Source organism: Aquila chrysaetos, chromosome W (assembly GCF_900496995.4).
Source record: "Aquila chrysaetos chrysaetos chromosome W, bAquChr1.4, whole genome shotgun sequence".
NCBI lineage: Eukaryota > Metazoa > Chordata > Aves > Accipitriformes > Accipitridae > Aquila > Aquila chrysaetos.
The window spans coordinates 706,597-729,506 of NC_054457.1; the positions used below are offsets into that span (position 1 = coordinate 706,597).

At 44.7% G+C, this 22,910-nt stretch overlaps 1 protein-coding gene across 1 annotated transcript in view; it reads right to left on the reverse strand.

Moving 5' to 3' along the window:
* The window catches only part of LOC121232797 (tubulin-specific chaperone A), a 58,327-nt gene extending 55,918 nt beyond the window's left edge, over window positions 1–2,409 (reverse strand). Inside the window, exon 1 of the mRNA XM_041121268.1 lies at window positions 2,237–2,409. Within this exon, the coding sequence (XP_040977202.1) occupies window positions 2,237–2,289 (53 nt within the window). The 5' untranslated portion in view covers window positions 2,290–2,409. The remainder of the gene's footprint in view (window positions 1–2,236) is intronic.
* Window positions 2,410–22,910: the final 20,501 nt, after the last annotated feature.

Consider the following 22,910-nt stretch of genomic DNA (forward strand, 5'->3'; position numbering starts at 1 on the left):
GGCAAAACAGACTCGACTTGGGGAAATTAACTCAATTTATTGCCAAAAGTCAGAGTAGGGTAATGAGAAATAGAACCAAATATTAAAACACATTCCCCACCACCACTCCCTTCTTCCCAGGCACAACTTCACTCCCAACTTTCTCTACCCCCCCCCCCCCCCCGAATGGCACAGGAGGATGGGGAATGGCAGTTGCAGTCAGTTCATCACACTGTCTCTGCCACTCCTTCCTCCTCACACTCTTCCCCTGCTCCAGTGTGGGTCCTTTCCACAGGTGCAGTCCTTCAGGAACAGACTGCTCTAGCATGGGCTCCTGTCCACAGGGTCACAGGCCCTGCCAGGAGCCTGCTCCAGCATGGGCTTCCCACAGGGTCACAGCCTCCTTCAGGCGCATCCACCTGCTCCAGCAGGGGGTCCTCCATGGGCTGCAGGTGGATATCTGCTCCACCGTTAACCTCCATGGACTGCAGGGGGACAACCTGCTTCACCATGGTCTTCACCACGGGCTGCAGGGGAATCTCTGCTCCAGCACCTGGAGCACCTCCTCCCCCTCCTTCTTCACTGACCTTGGTGTCTGCAGGGTTTTCTCTTGCATATTCTCACTCCTCTCTCCAGCTACTGTTGCACAGCAGTTTTTTCCCCTTTCTTAAATATGTTATCCCAGAGGCACTACCACTGTCGCTGATTGGCTCAGCCTTGGCCAGCAGGAGGTCCATCTTGGAACCAGCTGGCACTGGCTCTGTAGGACATGAGGGAAGCTTCTGGCATCTTCTCATAGAAGCCACCCCTGTAGCCCCCTCCTCCGCTACCAAAACCTTGCCACACAAACCCAATATATAGATACAAGAGTCTTCTCAAAAGTACCTAGACACCAATAAATTATACTTTTGGCTGACAGAAAGAATAGAGAGACTGAAAAAAAATGTTAACCTAAGTAAATCTAGTTTTCCCACACCTCAGAATACTTTGTCTACAAGAACTGACACAAACCACCATCCACTTACAAATGCAAAGAGAACATTTACAATGTTCCTGTCCAACAAACCCATAACACAGGTCACGAAAGGGACCCAGAGCGAGCAGCAGTCACCAAGCTGCTCAATCAGACCACACTAAAACTTTCTAGCTTAAAAATAACACACAAGTTCATGATTTGCACGCCCTGCAGTGACAGGAAACAGGACCTTACAATCATATAATCAATTTCTTGCTTGCTGCAGTACTTGAGAACTGCTCCCCATTTTGAGGTTTTGTTTTGGTTTTTTTTTTTTTTTTTTTTTTTGAGAACTCAAAGTGTCTTTATCTAGCATAAACATAATGATAAACCTGTATCCATTTTACTTCTCTAGTCTTGAAGTCCAATCCTTAAAAGCTAATCAGGTATTAGAAAGTATACCCATTTTACTGTTAGTCTTTTACTAACTGAATTTTAAAAAGTCATAATACAGAGTTGATTGTATGAAACTGGACTATTTAACATCCTGGTCCAGCACACATACTAATTCCTGTCTCTCCCTGAACCAGTACAGTCTTTGTAGGGTGCAGCCTTAATAAACCCCACTGTGACCAAGTATTTAATGTCAAAGCCTTGTGCTTACAGTCATAATAAGAGGGATTCAGACAGATAAACTGCGACTTTTCTTAAAAACGAAGACTGTGTTAAAACTAGACAAACCCGAGACTCAGGTGTGAGCTTACCATCGGTTTTGCAGTGTGAACTATCGATTCAAAAATATCCCATTCAACATTTATTTTGTTAAAATAGGTAAGATTTCCTGCCTCTGCGAGGTATACGGCGAGACTGCCCTGTACACTGACGAGGCAGCGTGACAAAAACCCGCGTTTACCTGCGGTCTCGGGAAAGAAAGGCCTTTTCCTGACGACGGTGCACAAGGGGAAGAAACCAGCAGCCATGGCAGAACTTGTGCCACGGCCACCCTCCGGCACACCTTGGCAGCCCCACCCCACCGCAAAACACCCCAGCACAACAACAACTCCCAGACCCCGCAGCAGGCACGGCCGGCAGCGCACGAAGCCCCGCTCGCAGCTCCTCCGCTCGGCCCGGCGGAGCTCCCGGGGGCCGCGTCGGCGGCAGGGCCCCCTCCCCGCTCAGGGCGACGGGGAGTACCCTCAGAGCTCGCAGCAGGCCCGAGCCCGCTCTCCCCCTCCAGAGCGGCGGGACCACCTTCAGCCTCTCCCAACGGCTTCCCCCTCCACCCCCCACGCGCGCACTCACCGCCTCACGACGCCGGTCTTGATCTTGATCTGCCTCAAGCGCGGATCGGCCATGACGGAGCTGATGGAGGAGCAGCACAGACTAGGCCCTAGTAGCGCAGGGACGGAATGTACGGCGCAGCGTCGTGACTGCACAGCCCAATCCCGCGCATGCGCCAAGCCACCAGCCTGGACGGCACCACTGGGAGCGGAGCTCTGCGTCCCTCCCTCCTTCGCCCGGTGGAGGCGTCCCCATAACGACCAGCAAGGGCCGGGCCGGACCGGGTGCGAGCGGGCTCCGCGGGCGCGCAGTAGCCTGCGTGGGGCTACGACCACTCCTCGAGCGGCCAAGTGTAATTCACCATTTCTTAATAAGCACACACGAAAAAAAGTCTGAATTCACCCTCAGATGCAGCAATAGGAGTTATTCTGAGGTAGAAACAAATTAAAAAGCAACATTAGCACTGGCAGCTAAATCAATAAGAAAAAAAAATAGCTTCAATGAATAAATAAGAAAGATAAATATAGCTTCGATGAAGTACAGTTCAGGAAGGTCTGTATAGACCTTTTGTTTTTCACATCCTTTTGTCCTCTGTTAGTCACTTGCCCTGTCTCTTGACACTGTTAGTGACCAATACCTCTTGAGAAAAACCAGCTGCGAGGGAGGATGTCATATTCCTTTTCATGACATGCCAGTTATAGGTCATTAGCCATGTATTGGGTCTGGCTGAGATGGAGTTAATTCTCCCCATAGCAGCCCTCATAGAGCTGTGCTCTGCATCAGTAGCTAGAAAGGTGTTGATAACACACCAGTGTTTTGGCTACTGCTGAGCAGTGCTGGCACAGCATCAAGGCTCTCTCTCCAACATTTTTGCCCCCCTCAACGGAAGGCTGGGGGTAGGCAAGATCTTGGGAGGGGACATAGCCAGGACAGCTGACCTAAACTAACCAAACAGATATTCCATACCATATGACGTCAGCTCAGATATAAAAGCCAAGTAAAGGGAGACAGAAGGGGGGCATTTTTGTCTTCCGGAGCAACCACTACGCGTACTGAAGCCCTGCTTCCCAGGAAGTGGCTAGACATCGCCTGCTGATGGGAAGTAGAGAATAACATCATTTGTTTTTCTTTGCTTTCGCGCGCGACCTTTGCTTTCACTTTATTAAACTGTCCTTATCTTGACCCACGAGCCTTTTGTTATATTTTCTCTCCCCTGTCCAGCTGAGGAGGGGGAGTGATAGAGCAGCTTTGGTGGGCACCTGGCACCCAGCCAGGGTCAACCTACCACAAGCCAGCAGCCGTAGGAGTGTGGCTGGCACTATTGGGCCTCCTTCAGACATGGTATAGGGAGGGCCAAGATTGCTCAAGTCCATGGAGTTGTGTCTTATTCGCAGAGGAGGACGAACATGACCCCTGTTACAGAGCCCAGCAAACCTTCCCGGGTATCTACAAGCTAGGCCAGCCCAAATAACAGCCTTGGCTTGGCAGGTTGTCTCTAGGAAGATGTAGGTCTTAAAATGAACAGCCTGCATAGCACCATGAATGACTGTGACCTGGAGACAAGTTTACAGATGTATTATTTATTTGATATGCAAACCTTACGTCACTCATGCAGGAAGAGGAGGAAGCAGAGTAGCATTCTGGCAGGCATAAGGGAAAATATGGCCCCTTGCTTTGACAGAAACCCAAATCTTATTCATCCAGCTTTAGAAAGTTGTATCAAGTCATGCTGGGGCTGAAGCTGTTCTCTAAACAATTCCAAGGCAGTGCGATTTCCACTTACGCTACATACCCTTTGGAAATACAGACCTGTACAAGGGAAGCTCCATTACCACTGTGCACCTACACATCAATTAATTTTTCAAAAATAGTCTTCGATGTCATTTCTGTATTTGACATAGTTGTTCCATAAATGAGGAGGCCAACAACAAACAACAGTATGAAAATAAAAATTGCTTAGAAGCAGCAGTATTAAGAAAAGTAACTCAGGTTTTCAAGTGCTACAAATGTTTTATTTCTAGCCCTGAAGCATTAACTCGCGTCACTGACAGTGTTCAGGCTCAGCTACTGAATTTTAGAATACAATTGTTTTCTTACAGCTATTTCAGATAACTAAACAGATGATAATATATCAAATCTGAGTTCATATTTAAGCATGTATGATGATAACATGAAAAAAGTGTTACTGGTGGATGCTGAAGTATAGTGTAAAATGTGTCTAAAAGCATGATCTACTTTACTATTAATAAAAGTTGGTATTAGTACCTGAAAATTATAAAGTAACACTTTAAAAAATAGTGATTTTATTTCTAAGGGTCTGGATATCTGGATATCCAGGAAAGTATGCATAATGCTTTCCAAGACAGGCACTCCTTTTTTAATTAAAGGTTTGTTGGGGTTTTTTTCCAGAACTCCTTTGAAATAATTTCTAGCCTAGTCAGTTGTAGATATGTTTCCATGTGAAATTAGTGAAGTTACACCAGAGGTGAATACACTCCGTTATGAAGATTGTGAACCCTATTGTACCTTTTGAGTGGTACAGAAACTGTAGATTCTTCCATGAATTTTGGCAGCGTTCTGCTTGTGTTGCATCTGGTTGAATGTTTTTCATAAGATTTATTAGTCCTAAGTCATTATGTGCACACCGTTGCATAGAGGCGGGTGCCTAAACATAATTTGCTGATGCTCTAGCTATGCTGACATATGGAGCAAGTAATTCTGTACATGGGACCCTTATATGTATCTTTCCATATTCTCCTGTATCGCTCCCTCCCAGCATCTCAAATGTAAAGCTGCAGCTGCCATGAATATGACTTCCTTCCCTCTGACCATTGTCATCTGGTCATCTCAGCTTTCATCTGGCTCCTTATAAGGAATACTTCCAAGGCAGTTTGTTACATGTTTTCACAAATTTACTTGAGCGGGTGCAATTGTCACTGCTGATGTACTTCTGTCTAAAAAAAATCCAGCTAAATCTCATTTATTTCTTCTGGATAAGAGCACACATAGTGATTACTGCTCATTTCCATTTCATTTAAGAACAAAGGACTGGAAACAGCTAATCAGACTAATGAGCTCAGGTCTCTACACACATAAACAACTATATAATAGACGTTTGATCTGAAATATTCACAGTCTCCCAATTAAAGACTACCCTTAAGAAACACACAACTTCTAAGCTGTGTAAATAGTAGATTTCATTAATCCTGTATACTCATCATATCCCTTCCTCCCCTTTAAATTCATGATGTTTCCTTGGCTTTAGGAAGGGAGTTCCTGAAATAACAGGGATGGATATTTGTTGCAGTGGAGCTGTTTTGTGTTATACCACTAGTTCATTTGGACTATAGAGCCAACACATTTATCAGCTTATATAGTTAAAATTAGAGGTATTATGCCACTTCCACCTATGCTGCTGAGGTCAGAGCGTATCTTGCAGAAAGAGGTGCAGTCACCTCTGAAGTCCACTAAACCCCAGTGGCAGTTTCCATCATCTTGTCCATTACCAGTTGGTTTAGACAGCTTGAAAAACCCATGGCCATAGCTGTGCCAAATGTACGTTTGCTTTAGCTGAGGACTGAGACCATTACTTTAATAAGTAAATGCTCAATGAGCTTTTATACTATCATCTTGTTTATCCATCGAAACCATCTGTGCAGTTTGAATATAATTTCATTTTCATTTATGATAAAACAAAATGTGGAAGTTTAGTCTTCAAATTTTATCTTCTTTGTAGGAAAAGCAAATTTCATTCAGCCTCTCTAAAGGTTATTACATAAATAAGATTAGATTTTGAATAAAGGTTAGTAGTGTCTCCTTAATTTTTTGTATATATTCAGTAGATAAAATTAACCTCTGTACAGCTGGCCAACACAAAGCTAGACACCATTTAAGTGCACAAGAATGAATTTCCCTGGTTGTGAGCATACAACAGTATCAGTATTCTGTGTAGTGTAGATCTCTTGACCCACTTTCTTATTAGGTGATCATCACTGGTCAAAATGATCTTCCAAAAATATCCCCCCCCAAAATGCTTAGAGAGTTATTCAACACCACAAATACAGGCAAGTGGCATAGGTTATGAGCACATAGCCATGGGATGGGACAAGGATAAAATGGGTTGCTGCTGCAGAGTTTCTGAGATACCTACTGAACACAGTGAATCACATGGGAGCTGTGTTTTGTTACAGGAGAAGCTCGCTTACGTTGGGAAGTTAGGTAAAGGAGGAATGAGTCACCAGGCAGAAACTGAAAAGAGTTGGGGGCACAGTCCGTTCCCATTTCTGCCTTTGTAGCTTCACCAACACTGCCGGGACAGATTCTGATTTCATCAATGCTTCTGTGAAAAGGAAGTAGCCCACTGGAATGTGGTAGTATAAAATCAGAAGGAAACCTACTCATTTTCAGCAGAGTCATAGTGAGAGTACAATTTATCCTTGGTAGAGAAGGCAGCAATGGTGATTCCTCAAATATTACACTATTGGGGAGCACATGTTACAAAACAACCCTCTCATACAGTTTTGAGGGTTAAATTGTGCCTATAATAAATGCTAAGATACAATTCAAACCTTTTTAGCTAACTCAAGGCTTTTTTTAAAGCAGTTTTTCCTAGCTCAGACCAACCATTAGGTGAAGAGCTGGAAACAGTGAGAGAAAAAGGGATTTATGTGCATGCATCAAAAGGAGAATATAACCCTTTGTGAATTATTTCCATGGGTCCCCTACCTACAAATGAAGAGATATGTGATATAACAATTCACTGTTCTGACACACATTACAATCATGATGTGCAGTTTTTAATGCATCATGTTACATTAAGCTTAGCCCATGTTCTAACACCATGTAACAAATTTCTGTGAAGGGAGTAACATAACACGATACTGTATTTTAAAAGACACACATGATATTTTCAGATCACTTTTTATCCATGAATGCCCAATCTAAAAATCAAGGTGGTAGATGAAATTGAAGTGAATGAGTATCCACAAACCATAATATTTATCTTGTGTAGTTTTGCTTATTGCTACCTGTATTCAAAGACTCTAGTCAATTTTTGTTGTAATGCATGAGCAAAGTTGACAGACATATTTTTTTGTCACCCTCAGTTAGATTTTATTCACGGACAATCAAGGGAGACCTGGCAGCCATTAAGACTAAAACACACTGAGAATCCTCACAAGTGTTTATTTTGCAATAGAGAAGTGTCATGGTTTAACCCCAGCCAGCAACTAGGCACCATGCAGCTACTCGCTCGCTCGCTCCCACCCAGTGGGATGGGGGAGAAAATCGGGGGGGGGGGGGAAGTAAAAGTAACGGGCTGAGATAAGAACAGTTTAATAGAACAGAAAAGAAGAAACTAATAATGATAATAATAACAATAATAATAGTAAAAGGATTGGAATATATATACAAACCAAGTGATGCACAATGCAATTGCTCACCACTCACTGACCGATGCCCAGTTAGTTCCCAAGTGGCAATCCCTCCCAGCCCCATTCCCCCCAGTAATGTTTAGACCAAGTCAAGGATTTTTCAGCTTCTCATGCCCAGCCAGCAAGAAGGCTGGAGGGGTACAAGAAGTTGGGAGGGGACACAGCCAGGGCAGCTGACCCAAAGTGGCCAAAGGGGTACTCCATACCATATGACGTCACATCTAGTCTATAAACTGGGGGGAATGGCCGCTCGGGGACTAACTGGGTGTCAGTCAGCGGGTGGTGAGCAATTGCACTGTGCATCACTTGAATATTCCAATCCTTTTATTATTATTATTGTCATTTTATTAGTGTTATCGTTATCATTATTAGTTTCTTCTTTTCTGTTCTATTAAACTGTTTTTAACCCATGAGTTTTTCTTCCCCCCCCCCGATTCTCTCCCCCATCCCACTGGGTGGGGGGGGAGTGAGTGGCTCTGTGGTGCTTAGTTGCTGGCTGGGGTTAAACCATGACAGATGGCTAACCAACTGAATATGAGCCCATCTATACTATGGCTAAAAGAGAACAGATATCATCCATGAATATACCGACATGTCAGTATTATGTAGGAGTCTTAATATCTAGAAATGCCAAAAGGGTGAGGCTCTGGCTGGAATCACATGCCCAGTTCTACACCATTAAAATGGAAAAAAAGCTTGCAAGGCTCAGAACAAATCTACAGGACTGATACGGCACCTGGAAAACATATCCCACACAGCAAGGCACAAGAAGCTAAGGGTATTTAGTCAGCAAAGAAAATAAGGGATTTGGTCAATCTGTAATCTACATAGAGAAAGAATTTCTGACAGCAGCAAGTTCACGACCCAGCAGAAAGAATAAGCAGTAGGATACAAGAGCAAACTCAAACTAGACAAAATCAGGATAGAATTAAGGGACCATATTTTAAGTACTGAGCAATTAACTACTGGAAAAACTACCAATGGATAAGGGAGATGTTTACAATCAGATGTTTTTCTGTAAGATATGTTTTAGCTTAACTGCAAATTAAGGCTCAGTGCAGAAATTAGCAGGTGAAATCTGTGCAGGAGGTTAGACCACACAATAGTTCCCTCCATCCATAAAAGTCTCTTGTCAAAACATACGCACCTAAACTGAGGAACCAGGCTCTTGTACTGCAGACTTGGCTGCAGGATCAGAAATCCACCTGTTCAGAACAAACTGTAAGACTGAAGTCCTGCTCTTAGACTATTAATTTTTTTTTATGGGGAAGGAAAGTGAGAGAGAGGTCTGTTTACTTTTCTCTTATGCACAGAGCATTGAGGTGCAGGAGATGCTAGAAATGATTACAACAAAATATCACGCTGTAGGTATTATAGCAATACTGATTTTGCCAAAGTTAGCCTGATCAAACCACTTTAATGAGATTTTCATATTTCTAGTCTTCAGTGAGGAATTAAACCCTTCCTCTTTTCAGATATATAATTTATTTTTTTAAATATATATATAAAGCTTTCAAAGTACATATTGAAGCAATCATTCCTAATCCAGCAGAAAACATGAGCATATCAGGGAACTAAGCCCTTGAAATATCAAGTACACCTGAATTACACTTTAGTAGCAAGTCTCATCTTGCTTAATTTAAGATGCATCAAGATTACATGTCTAGTCTGTGCCTATTAGGCTTCATTTACACTGAAGAGAAACAGTTCAGTTCATGCTCTGTAAATTGGATATCTAAAACTGTTTGGATGACTGTCAGGGTTTCAGCCCAGCTGGTAACAAAGCACCATACAGCTGCTCGCTCCTCCCCACCCCCCTCCACCGGGATGGGGAGAATAATCAGAAAGGAGAAACGAAAAAAAAAAAAAAACCAAAAAAAAACGGAACCTCGAGGGTTGAGATAAGGACAATTTACTGGGACAACACAAAAAGAGAAGTTAGAACAACAATGGTACTAATAAAAGAATATACAAAACGAGTGATGCACAGTGCAACTGCTCACCACCCGGAACCCGACGGTCTGTCACTTGCCCACCGAAAAGCTGAGAGCCCACCCCCCAGCCCGCTCCCCATTTATATACTGAGCATGATGGCACATGGTATGGAATAGCTCCTTGGCTAGTTCAGGTCAGCTGTCCCGGCTGTGCCCCCCTTCTCCCAGGTTCCTGTGAAAATTAACTCTATCCCACCTGAACCCAGGACATTATTCACCCATTATTCTATACCATCTACATCATGCCCAGATCCTACATTTTCCAATTAATCACCACCACTTTCCTTGTCTTATATACATATATATATGTAAATGGACACCCCCCCCACACACACACACAAATAGCATTCCCTTAGTCTATGGGCCATCCCTCTAATGCGTCCATCAATTTTATTTAGTCCATGACTTTGGGGCTCCATCTGTTGTAACAGTCCGTCAGGATAGGAGAGATGGTGTGAGGTGTTGCATTGTTGCATGCTGCCTCTGGAGCTTGCGGCTGGTACATTTGGTGCAACCCATGCCCGTGGTCTGCAGGTCGAAGATGTTGATCTTGAGGAAGTCACTGGGCACCAGTTCAAGTTCTATCACTGTTGCACTTGGCTCGGTTTCAAAGTCCATCCTTCAGTCATTTGGGTAATTCTTACAGTAATACCCTTGATATGGCATACAGACACTATAGATGCAATGACATACATTGGCAAGTTATTTAGCAGTTAACATCATACAGCCTAATTCACTGGCTATTCTCTCCCAAAACCAAATCCCCTTGAGGCACACATTGAAATTCCCCACCCTTCTGCATCATCCAGCAAGCGTACACAGGCCCTTGAGCAAAAGCAATCCCTTGGATGGGTTTGTCTCTGCCTGAGGCAGGACTAACCCAGACTGTCTTCCCTAACATACTCTTCATGCGCACTACAGGGACTTTATCTCCTTCTACAGTATGTGGAAGTCTTGGTTGGGCGGGGCCAGCCCGATTGGCAGATACTCTAGTATTAACTAACCAGGTGGCTTTTGCGAAATGTGTATCCCAATGTTTGAAGTTTCCACCCCCCCATTGCTCTCAATGTAGTTTTTCAGCAGTCCATTGTATCGTTTGATTTTCCCGGAGGCTGGTGCACGATAGGGGAAAAGATACACCCACTCAATGCCATGCTCTTTGGCCCAGGTGTCTATGAGGTTCTTTCAGAAGTGAGTCCCGTTGTCCGACTCAATTCTCTCCGGGGTGCCATGTCGCCACAAGACCTGCTTTTCAAGGCCCAGGAGAGTGTTCTGGGCAGTGGCATGGGACACAGGATATGTTTCCAGCCATCCAGTGGTTGTTTCCACCATTGTAAGCACATGGCACTTGCCTTGGCGGGATCATGGGAGTGTGATATAGTCAATCTGCCAGGCTTCCCCATATTTATATTTCAGCCATCGCCCTCCAACCACAGGGGCTTTAACCACTTGGCTTGCTTAATTGCAGCACGTGTCACATTCATGGATAACCTGTGCAATAGTGTCCATGGTCAAGTCCACCCCTCGATCACAAGCCCATCTATATGTTGCATCTCTCCCTGATGGCCTGAAGCATCATGGGCCCACTGAGCCATAAATAGCTCACCCTTATGTTGCCAGTCCAGGTCCACCTGAGCCACTTCAATCTTGGCAGCCTGATCCACCTGTAGGTTGTTTTGATGTTCTTCACTGGCCCAGCTCTTGGGTACATGAGCATCTACATGACATACTTTTACAACTAGCAATTCTACCTGAACTGCAATATCTTGCCACGGTATGGCAGCCCACATAGATTTACCTCTGCGCTGCCAGTTGCTCTGCTTCCATTGCTGTAACCACCCCCACAGGGCATTTGCCACCATCCATGAGTCAGTATAGAGATAGAGCACGGGCCACTTCTCTCTTTTAGCAATGTCTAATGCTAGCTGGATGGCTTTCACTTCTGCAAACTGACTCGATTCTCTTTCTCCTTCAGCAGTTTCTGCGACTTGTCGTGTAGAAATCCATACAGCAGCCTTCCACCTCCGATGCTTTCCCACAATGCGACAGGACCCATCAGTGAACAGGGCATATTGCCTCTCATTTTCTGGCAGTTTATTATACAGCGGGGCTTCTTCAGCCCGTGTCACCTCCTCCTCCTCTGGCGACATTCCAAAATCTTTGCCTTCTGGCCAGTCCATGATCACTTCTAAAATTCCTGGGCGACTGGGGTTTCCTATGCAAGCTCGTTGTGTGATCAGTGCGACCCATTTACTCCACGTGGCATCTGTTGCATGATGTGTAGAGGAGACCCTCCCTTTGAACATCCAGCCCAGCACTGGCAGTCGGGGTGCTAAGAGGAGCTGTGTTTCAGTACCAACCACTTCTGAGGCAGCTCGAACTCCTTCATATGCTGCCAATATCTCTTTTTCAGTTGGAGTATAGCGGGCCTCGGATCCTCTGTATCCTCGACTCCAAAACCCCAGGGGTCGGCCTCGGGTCTCCCCAGGTGCTTTCTGCCAGAGGCTCCAGGTAGGGCCATTCTCCCCAGCTGCAGTATAGAGCACATTTTTAACATCTTGTCCTGCCTGGACTGGTCCAAGGGCTATTGCATGAACAGTCTCCCATTTAATTTGTTCAAAGGCTTGTTGTTGCTCAGGGCCCCATTTAAAATCATTCTTCTTCCGGGTCACTTGACAGAGAGGGCTTACAATCAGACTATAATTTGGAATATGCATTCTCCAAAAACCCACGACACCTAAGAAAGCCTGTGTTTCCTTTTTATTAGTCAGTGGAGACGTAGCTGGTATTTTGTTGATCACATCCATTGGGATCTGACGACACCCATCTTGCCATTTTATTCCTGAAAACTGGATCTCCCGTGCAGGTCCTTTGACCTTACTTTCTTTTATGGCAAAACCACCCTTCAAAAGGATTTGGATTATTTTCTTCCCTTTCTCAAAAACTTCTTCTGCTGTGTTACCCCATATGATGATGTCAGCAATGTATTGCAGGTGTTTCAGAGCTTCACCTTTTCCAGTGCAGCCTGGATTAGTCCATGGCAAATAGTGGGGCTGTGTTTCCACCCCTGGGGCAATCGATTCCAGGTGTACTGGACACCCCTCCAAGTGAAAGCAAACTGTGGCCTGCAGTCCGCTGCCAAAGGGATTGAGAAAAACACATTAGCAATGTAAATTGTGGCATACCACTTGACTGCCTCTGACTCCAGTTCATACTGAAGTTCTAACATATCTGGCACAGCAGCACTCAGCGGTGGCATGACTTCATTCAGCCCACAATAATCTACTGTTAGTCTCCATTCCCCATTAGATTTCCACACGGGCCATATGGGACTATTAAAGGGTGAGTGAGTCTTGCTGATCACTCCTTGGCTCTCCAGTTGGCGAATCAGCTTATGGATGTGAATCAGGGAGTCTTGGTTGGTGCGATATTGCCACCGGTGCACCGTCGTGGTAGCAATCGGCACCTGTTGTTCTTCAACCCTCAGCAACCCCACAATCAAAGGGTCCTCAGAGAGGCCGGGCAAGGCAGACAGCTGTTCAGTTTCCTCTGTCTCCAATGCAGCTATACCAAAGGCCCAACGGTACCTCTTTGGGTCCTTGAAATAACCCCTCCTGAGATAATCTATACCAAGGATGCACAGGGCCTCTGGACCAGTCACAATGGGGTGTTTATGCCACTCATTCCCAGTTAGACTCACTTCAGCTTCCAATACAGTTAACTCTTGGGATCCCCCTGTCACACCAGAGATACAGATGGGTTCTGCCCCTTTATAACTTGATGGCATTAGGGTACATTGTGCACCAGTGTCTACTAGAGCCTTATATTCCTGTGGGTCTGATGTGCCAGGCCATCGAATCCACACTGTCCAGTAGACTCGGTTATCCCTTTCCTCCACCTGGCTGGAGACAGGGCCCCTTGTCCCGATCCAATGTCGGGGAAGGTTTCGATATGATCCCAAGAGCGAGATTAAGACACAAACGAGGTCAAATGCCGTATAGTCAAAAGAGGTTTTATTATCAAAAGTATCAAAAGTGGAAAATGGTAGCGATAGGATAGAATGGAAGAAAAGGTAGAAATTAAGCAAGCAGTCGGGATAGAGTTGCAAGGATAGTCACCACCATGGATCCAGCGGCGTCCCGTCGGCCCTCAGGCAAGCAGTCGGTGGTGGGAGTTGCAAGGATGGTCACCAGCACGGATCCAGCGGCGTCCCGTTGGTCCTCAATCTTCAATTCTTTGGTGAGGAAGAAAAGGCCCCCCTCACCACTTGTTTCTAGGGGTTCTTTATAGGGCATATTTCGATGATGTCATGCGCTGCAGGTTTCATTCATCACACGACCTTCGCGTGATCGATACCAGAAACCAATATCTTATCAGCTCCAGCCCAGTTTCCTCCCCTGAATGCCTCAATGGCCTGGTAATCGTCCTTATGGACAGAGGAGTGTCCCGCTTAAACCGGCCATCTTGGAGACAAAGGGCTCTGGATGAGCAGTTCACAGTTCCTTGATGACAGCCCGGTCCCTCATACCTAACAATCTTTGAGGCAAATGGTTCGAGATAACAATTCAGCCTCTTACACCCCTCTAATCCTGGTTAGAGTATCCAGTACTCACTTTTCCCAAACGTGAATCAGAAGTCCCTTCAAGAGGATCAGAAATGAGATCAGCCCTTCTACTCTGTCTGGGGGACTGCTCACAGGAAACTGGAGCAGCATTTTTCCAAGAAGAATCCTCTTTTCTGATTGCTTTTTCTCGTAACTCCCATACCCGTGCATCCAGGACTGAGGTAGGTTTTCCATCCCACTTCCTCATGTCCTCTCCATGGTCACAGAGGTAAAACCACAGGTTAACCCGTCGTGTGTACTTTCTCTCTCCTCTCTCTTGGGCAGAGGAACGCTTACTCCCAATAGCTGCAATGCAGGCCTGTACAGGTGGGGAGGAGGACATATCCACTTTGAATTGCTGGAACTCCCAGGATAATTCCTCTACAGCTGAGACACAGGCCCGTAGGGAGGAAGAGAGACTTCCTTCGTATTGCCGGAGTTGGACAGCCAATTCATCCACCGTTTGTCCATGGCCTTCTTTCCAGGACATTACTGCCAATGAGTTGGCATAGGTTGGTGGTGCACTTCGTAGAAACTTCCACCACATCGGTTGTGTGCACTGGACTTCATCTGGATCTGTGGGTGACTGCCCATTTTCTGGATCATTATAAATCACCTCCAGCATGGCTAATTCCCTCAGGTACTGGATACCTCTCTCCATGGTGGTCCACTTGCCTTGGTGACATGTAACTTCATCCTTGAAGGGGTATCTTTCCTTTACACCTAACAGAAGTCGCCTCCAGAGGCTGAGGACTTGTGTCTTTCTCCCAATCGCCTTGTCAATGCCCCCTTCCCTAGACAGAGATCCCAGCTGCTTGGCTTCCTTACCCTCTAATTCCACACTACTAGCCCCATTATCCCAGCATCGGAGCAGCCAGGTAACAATGTGCTCACCTGGGTGGCGGCTAAAATCTTTTCGCATGTCGCGCAACTCACTCAGGGATAGAGATCGGGTGATTATTTCAGGTTCTGCCTCTTCCTCCTGTTCTCGCGATGACCCTGGTTCACTTTCATCTCTCACTGAGCGAACTGATTTCTTTGTGTGTTTCTTCTTCTGTACAGGGGCGACTGATACTGGCACAGGATGGTTCTGTGGTTTAGCTGCAGTGCCTGTTGCCAGGGCTGGGGTAGCCACAGTGCCTGTCACTCTGTTTTCCCTCTCTTCCCCCTGAGGGTGCTGCCTAATATCAAGCAGTGTTTGGTAGATACTGGCCAGGGCCCAGCACAGTGCAGTGAGTTGTACGTCTCTGGAATAGCCACAGCATTTTCCTTTCAAATATTCTATCACTTCATGAGGGTTCTGTAGTTGTTCAGGAGTGAACTTCCAAGCCACTGGAGGTGAGTAGTTTTCTAGATACCTGCCCATATCCTCCCACATGCCATGCCACTGTGGCAGTACATCCCGCCCCCCCCATCCTGCCAGCAGGAAACAAAACTTCTCCAGGAAGGGAGAAGGGGAAGGAAACCCTGGAGGCTGCAGGTTGAAATTTGAACTGGCCAATCGAGATGCACCAGGTACACCGAGGTGACCCTCCTAGCCAATAAAATTAAATGACCACAGGTCAGATTCGACAGGGGTATAAACGGGGTCCCGCCGGAGGACGCGTTGGCAGTCCTCCTCGGAGCAGCGGGTCTGCAGTCGGGGACTCCCCCTCGGGTCGGGGCACCGCCCCAGGTAACTCCTCGAGGGAGAGAGCCCTCAGCTTTTAGGTGAGTGATATGCGCATTTTGAGCCATCACTTTAAATCTTGGGGATTCTTAAGTCAGCCGTGTAGTATTAATTCTCTTTACATCATTGAGCCTGTGGTTTTATAAAATGTTACCGGACTTCTAACTAACTTTTGCTGAAGAATAAATCTGAGTTTTAACACCTGTTGGATTTGGTTAGTCGTGCATCTGTAACAGCCACCCATGAACATCCAGCCTTGGGGCAGATCTCTGGGTGGTATTCTTAAAAAACCTTTTTGTAGCCCTAAACAAGGCCCAAAACATATTCGGGAGACATAGCACTAACAGCATGCTGGCTTATGCATCCCAAGGATATTCAAAATTCTCAAAAGCTGTTGTAATTAGCTGGAAGGAGAGAAGGGAGGTGAATGGACGGGGGAAAGTATCCCCCCTTGACTTCCCCATGGATTGGGTGCGATTACCAATAAAATCAGATAGAGGGCGCCCGAAGTATGGAAATGATATCACTGCCGCATACAGATACCAGCTTAACCTCATGACCAGTGATGTAATCATTTCACAAATCGACATTGCCCAATATAGCAAAATGATAATCCCAATCCCGATCCCTCTCCCAGAGGTGATAAACGTAACCACAGGGAATACATAGAGCATATAAGAACTTACAAAACGTCACCATGTGAACAAATGAACCAACATTGTGACTAGCATCTATTTATCTAATATAAGAAATGCGTATGACAAATTTGTTTTAACACGCTCTGGCCAGATCTGTCGTTATCTCAACCCTTCTTGCCCCTGTTTAGGCGCCAGAAAGGACTGTCGTGGTTTCAGCCCAGCCGGTAACAAAGGACCACGCAGCCGCTCGCTCACTCCTCCCACCCCCCTCCGGTGGGATGGGGAGGAGAATCAGAAAGGAGAAAAGAAAAAAAATGGAACCTCGAGGGTTGAGATAAGGACAATTTACTGGGACAACACAAAAAGAGAAGTTACAACAACAACAACGGTACTAATAAAAGAATATACAAAACGAGTGATGCACAGTGCAACTGCTCACCACCCGGAACCCGACGGTCCGTCACTTGCCCCACCGAAAAGCTGAGAACCCCCCCCCAGCCCGCTCCCCATTTATATACTGAGCATGATGTCACATGGTATGGAATAGCTCCTTGGCTAGTTCAGGTCAGCTGTCCTGGCTGTGCCCCCCCTTCTCCCAGGTTCCTGTGAAAATTAACTCTATCCCAGCTGAACCCAGGACAATGACTCATCATCTACAAATGGCTGAAGTTAGATGGGATGAATCCCACACTGAATGCTTAAATTGAAAAGGTAACCCCCCAACTCAACTCCCTTTTAATCTTGGAGATGTTTACAGTTTGTAGGCACTACATTTCCAACATTGACCATGGGGAAAATTCCTCTAGGCATGCAGAGAAATGTCAGTGCTCACCATACACATCATGTCACATCTGTGACTAGTTTAGAAATCCCAGCGAGGCTTTCTGTCCCTACTTCATTTTTGGAGTGGTTATTTGCTCTTGGTTTTACTCCACAGCTTAACCAAACCTGCTCTGGATTTAGAAGAATGTAGGTCAATGCACACTTTTGCCTTCTAGGAGACCGCCCCTGGTGGGAGCACAGAAAATACTAGGCATGGAAAACACTCCTTTTTTCTCCTGTTTATGCTGCTTTGTGTTTCCTGTAACAATTTCATATGACTGAAACAGAGAGAGAAAGAAGAGTGACAATGCAGCCAAGTGGTTAGGTTATCTCCCTGTGGGAAAATATTTGTATGCAAAATGGTAAAACCTCAGCAGGTGGATTAGGAAGGGCTCCCATCTGAGAAAGTCCCTGCTTACCTGGTCATATGGACACTGTCTTAGGAGTACTTCCTTGGCAGAAGAGGGAATTTAAGCGAGGTGAAAGCTCAAACCACTGACCTACTGAGTAAAGCAGGGGTGCCAATACATTTAGGTTTTTAAAGCAAAGATGTAGCTATCGAAATCCATTAGAGAGTTCAGGCAGGGCATCCTGAGTATAAGGGGGTACCTCAAAATACATCACAGAAGGCATTGAAAGGCCACAGTTGAGATGGTAGGTATGGTTTTCACACTGGTACTTTCAGCAGTGCCCTGCTTAGATTCTAGTTGGAAATATGTAATGCCCCTGTGACTGTACCAGCAGCCCAGGCACCTAATGTGGTTGCTAGGAATTTCTAGAGGTGCTCAGAAGTTAGACTAAACATGGATGATTTAATTAAAAAATCTAGTCAAATTAAATGCATTAAAAATAAAACTGTGAAATCAGATATAAACCACTGATATACTCTATTAAAGCTTAGATTTTCTCAGCATTATTTCAGTATATCAGAAAGATGCTCCTACTTCTCAGTGGCTAAAACAAAGCTACTCATGGAATTAGTAAAAAAATATTAAATTTTTAAGGTCAGCATGGACTTTATTAAAATCATAGAATCATAGAATTGTTTAGGTTGGAAAAGACCTTTAAGATCATCAAGTCCAACCATCAACCCAACACCACCATGCCCACTAAACCATGTCCTGAAGTACAACGTCTACGCTTTTTTTGAACACCTCCAGGGATGGTGACTCCACCACTTCCCTGGGCAGCCTGTTCCAATGCCTGACAACCCTTTCAGTAAAGAAATTTTTTCTAATATCCAATCTAAACCTCCCCTGGCACAACTTGAGGTCATTTCCTCTCGTCCTATCACTAGTTACTTGGGAGAAGAGACCAGTACCCACCTCACTACAACCTCCTTCCAGGTAGTTGTAGAGAGCGATAAGGTCTCCCCTCAGCCTCCTTTTCTCCAGGCTAAACAACCCCAGTTCCCTCAGCCACTCCTCGTAAGACTTGTGCTCCAGGCCCCTCACCAGCTTTGTTGCCCTTCTCTGGACACGCTCCAGCAACTCAATGTCTTTCCTGTAGTGAGGGGCCTAAAACTGAACACAGTACTTGAGGTGCGGCCTCACCAGTGCCGAGTACAGGGGAACAACCACCTCCCTGCTCCTGCTGGCCACACTATTTCTGATACAGGCTAGGATGCCATTGGCCTTCTTGGCCACCTGGGCACACTGCTGGCTCATATTCAGCCAGCTGTCAACCAGCACCCCCAGGTCTTTCTCTGCCAGGCAGCTTTCCAGCCACTCTTCCCCAAGCCTGTAGCGCTGCATGGGGTTGTTGTGACCCAAGTGCAGGACTCGGCACTTGGCCTTGTTGAACCTCATACAATTGGCCTCAGCCCATCGATCCAGCCTGTCCAGATCCCTCTGTAGAGCCTTCCTACCCTTGAGCAGATCAACCCTCCCTCCCAACTTGGTGTCATCCACAAACTTAATGAGAGTGCACTCGATTCCCTCGTCCAGATCATTAATAAAGATATTAAACAGAACTGGCCCCAATACTGAGCCCTGAGGGACACCACTTGTGACCGGCCACCAACTGGATTTAACTCCGTTCACCACAACTCTCTGGGCTCATCCATCCAGCCAGTTTTTTACCCAGCGGAGAGTACACTTGTCTAAGCCATGAGCCGCCAGCTTCTCAAGGAGTATGCTGTGAGAGACAATGTCAAGGGCTTTACTAAAGTCCAGGTAGACAACATCCACAACCTTTCCCTCATCCACTAGGTGGGTCACATGGTCATAGAAGGAGATCAGGTTGGTCAAGCAGGACCTGCCTAAAATAATGACTATGTCTTGAAATCCAGAAATTTGTTCTTTTTTCTGCCTTTATTGTGAAGCTGATACTGGTTTTTGCACTTTTTCAAATGTTTTATTGTTCAGAAAAGCCTCTGTTTTCCTTGATGTTGGTTTTAGCTGAACTAGCAGGTACAGCAAATATTTTTGTCATTTAATTAGCATTGCTCATGCAAAATTTGGAAGTGGATTGAAGGCTGAAAATGCAGGATTGTTTTCTTTTCCAGTCTATGAATAAAAAAGTGGAGAAGATAACATGGTCAAAACTCTAATGGTGAAGGGTCAGATTTCCAAAGATATTTTGGTGCCTGGAGATAGAGACAGATGACCAGTGGGAGTTTCAAAATCCCTCCTACAGATTAAATGTCTAACTCCTATTGACTTCAGGGGAAATGAGGGGAAATGAGTGCCCTATAGGCACTTCTGATAATCTCACTAGCCATTTATCTGCATCTTAGGCATCTAAGTATTAGCTCCTGGAGACAGGAAATAATTTCTCAGTTCACTAAATAATGTATCTATCTATCTGCTTCGTTCATTTAGTAATCTGGCTAGTTTTAAATACATTTCCTGTTTATAAGGAAAAAAAGTGATGCCATATGTTTAAGACAGTTAAATACAATTAATTAAACTAGTTTTATGCATTTAAATTTATTTTTAGTTTCCACCCCAATGGATTTTGATACAAACTCCAAATAAAATCATCATTTAGTGAAGTCTTTTGCCATTTTCTGAGATAATATGAATGTAAAACATAAGCATCTGAACAATTACAATAATTCTCACACTTTCACTGTGTATATTTATATGCTAAAATAAAAAAGATATTGAAATGTATCAAATATACATTGCAAATCAGCTTGTGTTTATCATTATGCCAGTCAATGAGAACGAAGATAATTACTAAGTGCAAATGCAAAGCAAAAATAAAATCAGCCATGTAAATCAAGGTTTCTTTCTCACTGGTTTTAATCCTGATTAAAATTGGAAGCTTAAATTACTATGAGCAGGTAAAGACTAACAAGGATCTGTAAGATACGGCCCCATGAAATACAGTCAGAATCTCTTAAATCTGTTCTTTCCAGAATCACAGGAAATGTTGCACCTTGTTCTCCTGTTTATTGACCCACATCTATGAAGATTTCTGTGCCTTAATGAATGCAAACATAACACAATGTACGTGACCTGTTCTCTGAGTTTATGATTACCCTTAGCTCCATTGCCAGCATATCACAGGTAACATTTGCCAGCAATAACCCATAATATTTGGAGCTTTTTCATTTCTGTGTAACTCTTCCCAAGTAACAGCTGGGCCCTTTGAATGCTTGAGTTACTTTAATCCCTTGATTTTCAGAACCCTTGACATATTCCTCCTCTGTCTGTCTGGCAAATAAACTAAAACACCCTGCTGTTACAAAAGGGAAGAACATAGCCCAAATCTTGTGCCATCAAGTTGAAAAGGGCATATACATGATGCAGCTTGTATGTATTAACCCTATACTCTGCAAATGCTTTGCTTAAAATGTACAGGGAATGAAGTAGGTCAAATCGTAATGAAGAATAATTTGATGAAAAATTACATCCTCTTCTTTTCACTGACACTTGGGTCAAAAGGTTTTATCTCTTTGTTTTTTAAATCTTGCTTCGTCTTGCTGAGAAAGCTGGGGGGGCAGGGAGCTAAATTTTCTTATTGAGTGTATGCATAACGAGACTTGTGTGCATAACTTTTTTGCGCCACTTGGAAAATTGCCTCCTACTGCATTTCTTTGAGGCTGGAAGAATAACGTTTATACCTCTAAGGGTTATAAAAGGCCTAAATTAAACATTTAATGGAATGGAAACAATAATGTGACATCATTCCAGTAAATACGGTTTTGTGCTGTGCAGCTTGTTTTACAATAATGGTGTTAATTAGTCATTTATTGGTCTTGTGAGCAGCTGGAAGGAAAGGAAAAAAAAAAAAAAACCCAAACCAAACAGGTGCACTTAGGGGAACTGTCTTGTCTGAGAGCCAAGAAATGTGCTTAAGTTTACTATATGAACATATAGCTGAATATTACGGGGTTTGCTTGGCTTGATCTCCTCCATACAAGCTTTGGTTTTATGTATAAATGCATGAGTGTTTATTTACCCTAAACCATTTCATTAGAACCAGTGGTTGAGTCCTGCATTTGTTGTTTTACTTCATTATGAAGTCCTTGATCAGCCCCTTTTGCCCTCCAACAATCACTATTCCTTCTGCACAGGGGAGCCTGTGGGCCACATAAAGGCCCTTTTGGCTTTCTCTTTGTGTTAAAAGAAAAGCAAGAGGGACCTTAAAGCTGTCCTAACTGGCCAGAGGATCCACTAGCAGCAAAGTGACACTGGATTCTTGGCACCTTTCATTAATTCTTATTTTAATTTGGTGTTGCATCACCCTGAAAGTGGAGATAGGAGAGCCCAGGGATGCCTAGCCAAATTCCTGAGAGTTTGGAATATCTGAAGGAAGAAAGGGAGGACTGACTCTGTCCTGCACACAAACACAGGGCAGAGCAAAGCTTAAAGAGCAAGTCCTCCTCGCTGCCCAGCAGTCCCCAGCACAACAAAAACAAGGTCCTCTTCTCCTAGGAAGAGCTGTTCACATGTTAGCAACCTTCCCCAAGGCTTCTTGCTAGCAGGTTTCCGTACCCCTGGCCTGTCACTGTGCTCAGGTAGGGGTTAGTCCACATCACTGTAGCGATGCTGGGATGTGAGATGAGCTGACTCAGGGAAACAGATGGACCTGTACCTCCTGGGGGCTTCCCTGCAGGCTGTTGGGGGGGTCTCTGCTTCAAGGACTAGTGTTACTGTCAATATGCCGATGCTGTATGTACTGTGGGAAGATTTTCCCTCCCTCAGCTCCCAGGCACTGGCTGTGGGATGTGGCACAAATGGAACATAATGGTTTCTCACTCATTTTAAGATGAGAGCGCTACAACTCAAATTTTCTCTCCCTTGTCTCACTGGAGAGCTTATATGTTAAGAGCATTTGTATAAAGTTGCTGGAATACAAAGTATGTATTATTTATTATTTTCATGCTTGCAACAGTTTGACAGAAGACAAGAGGAGATGACATTTGAAGGGAATATAGGAAAGAGAAGAGGTACATTAAAAAATCATGAGGAACACTTTGTCAGCTAGTTCCTGTCTGTACACTGCCTTGATTAGATGAAATGCATGTGTACATTTATTCCATACCAGAAATAAATGATGGTGATACATAAAGGTTTTACAAGTAC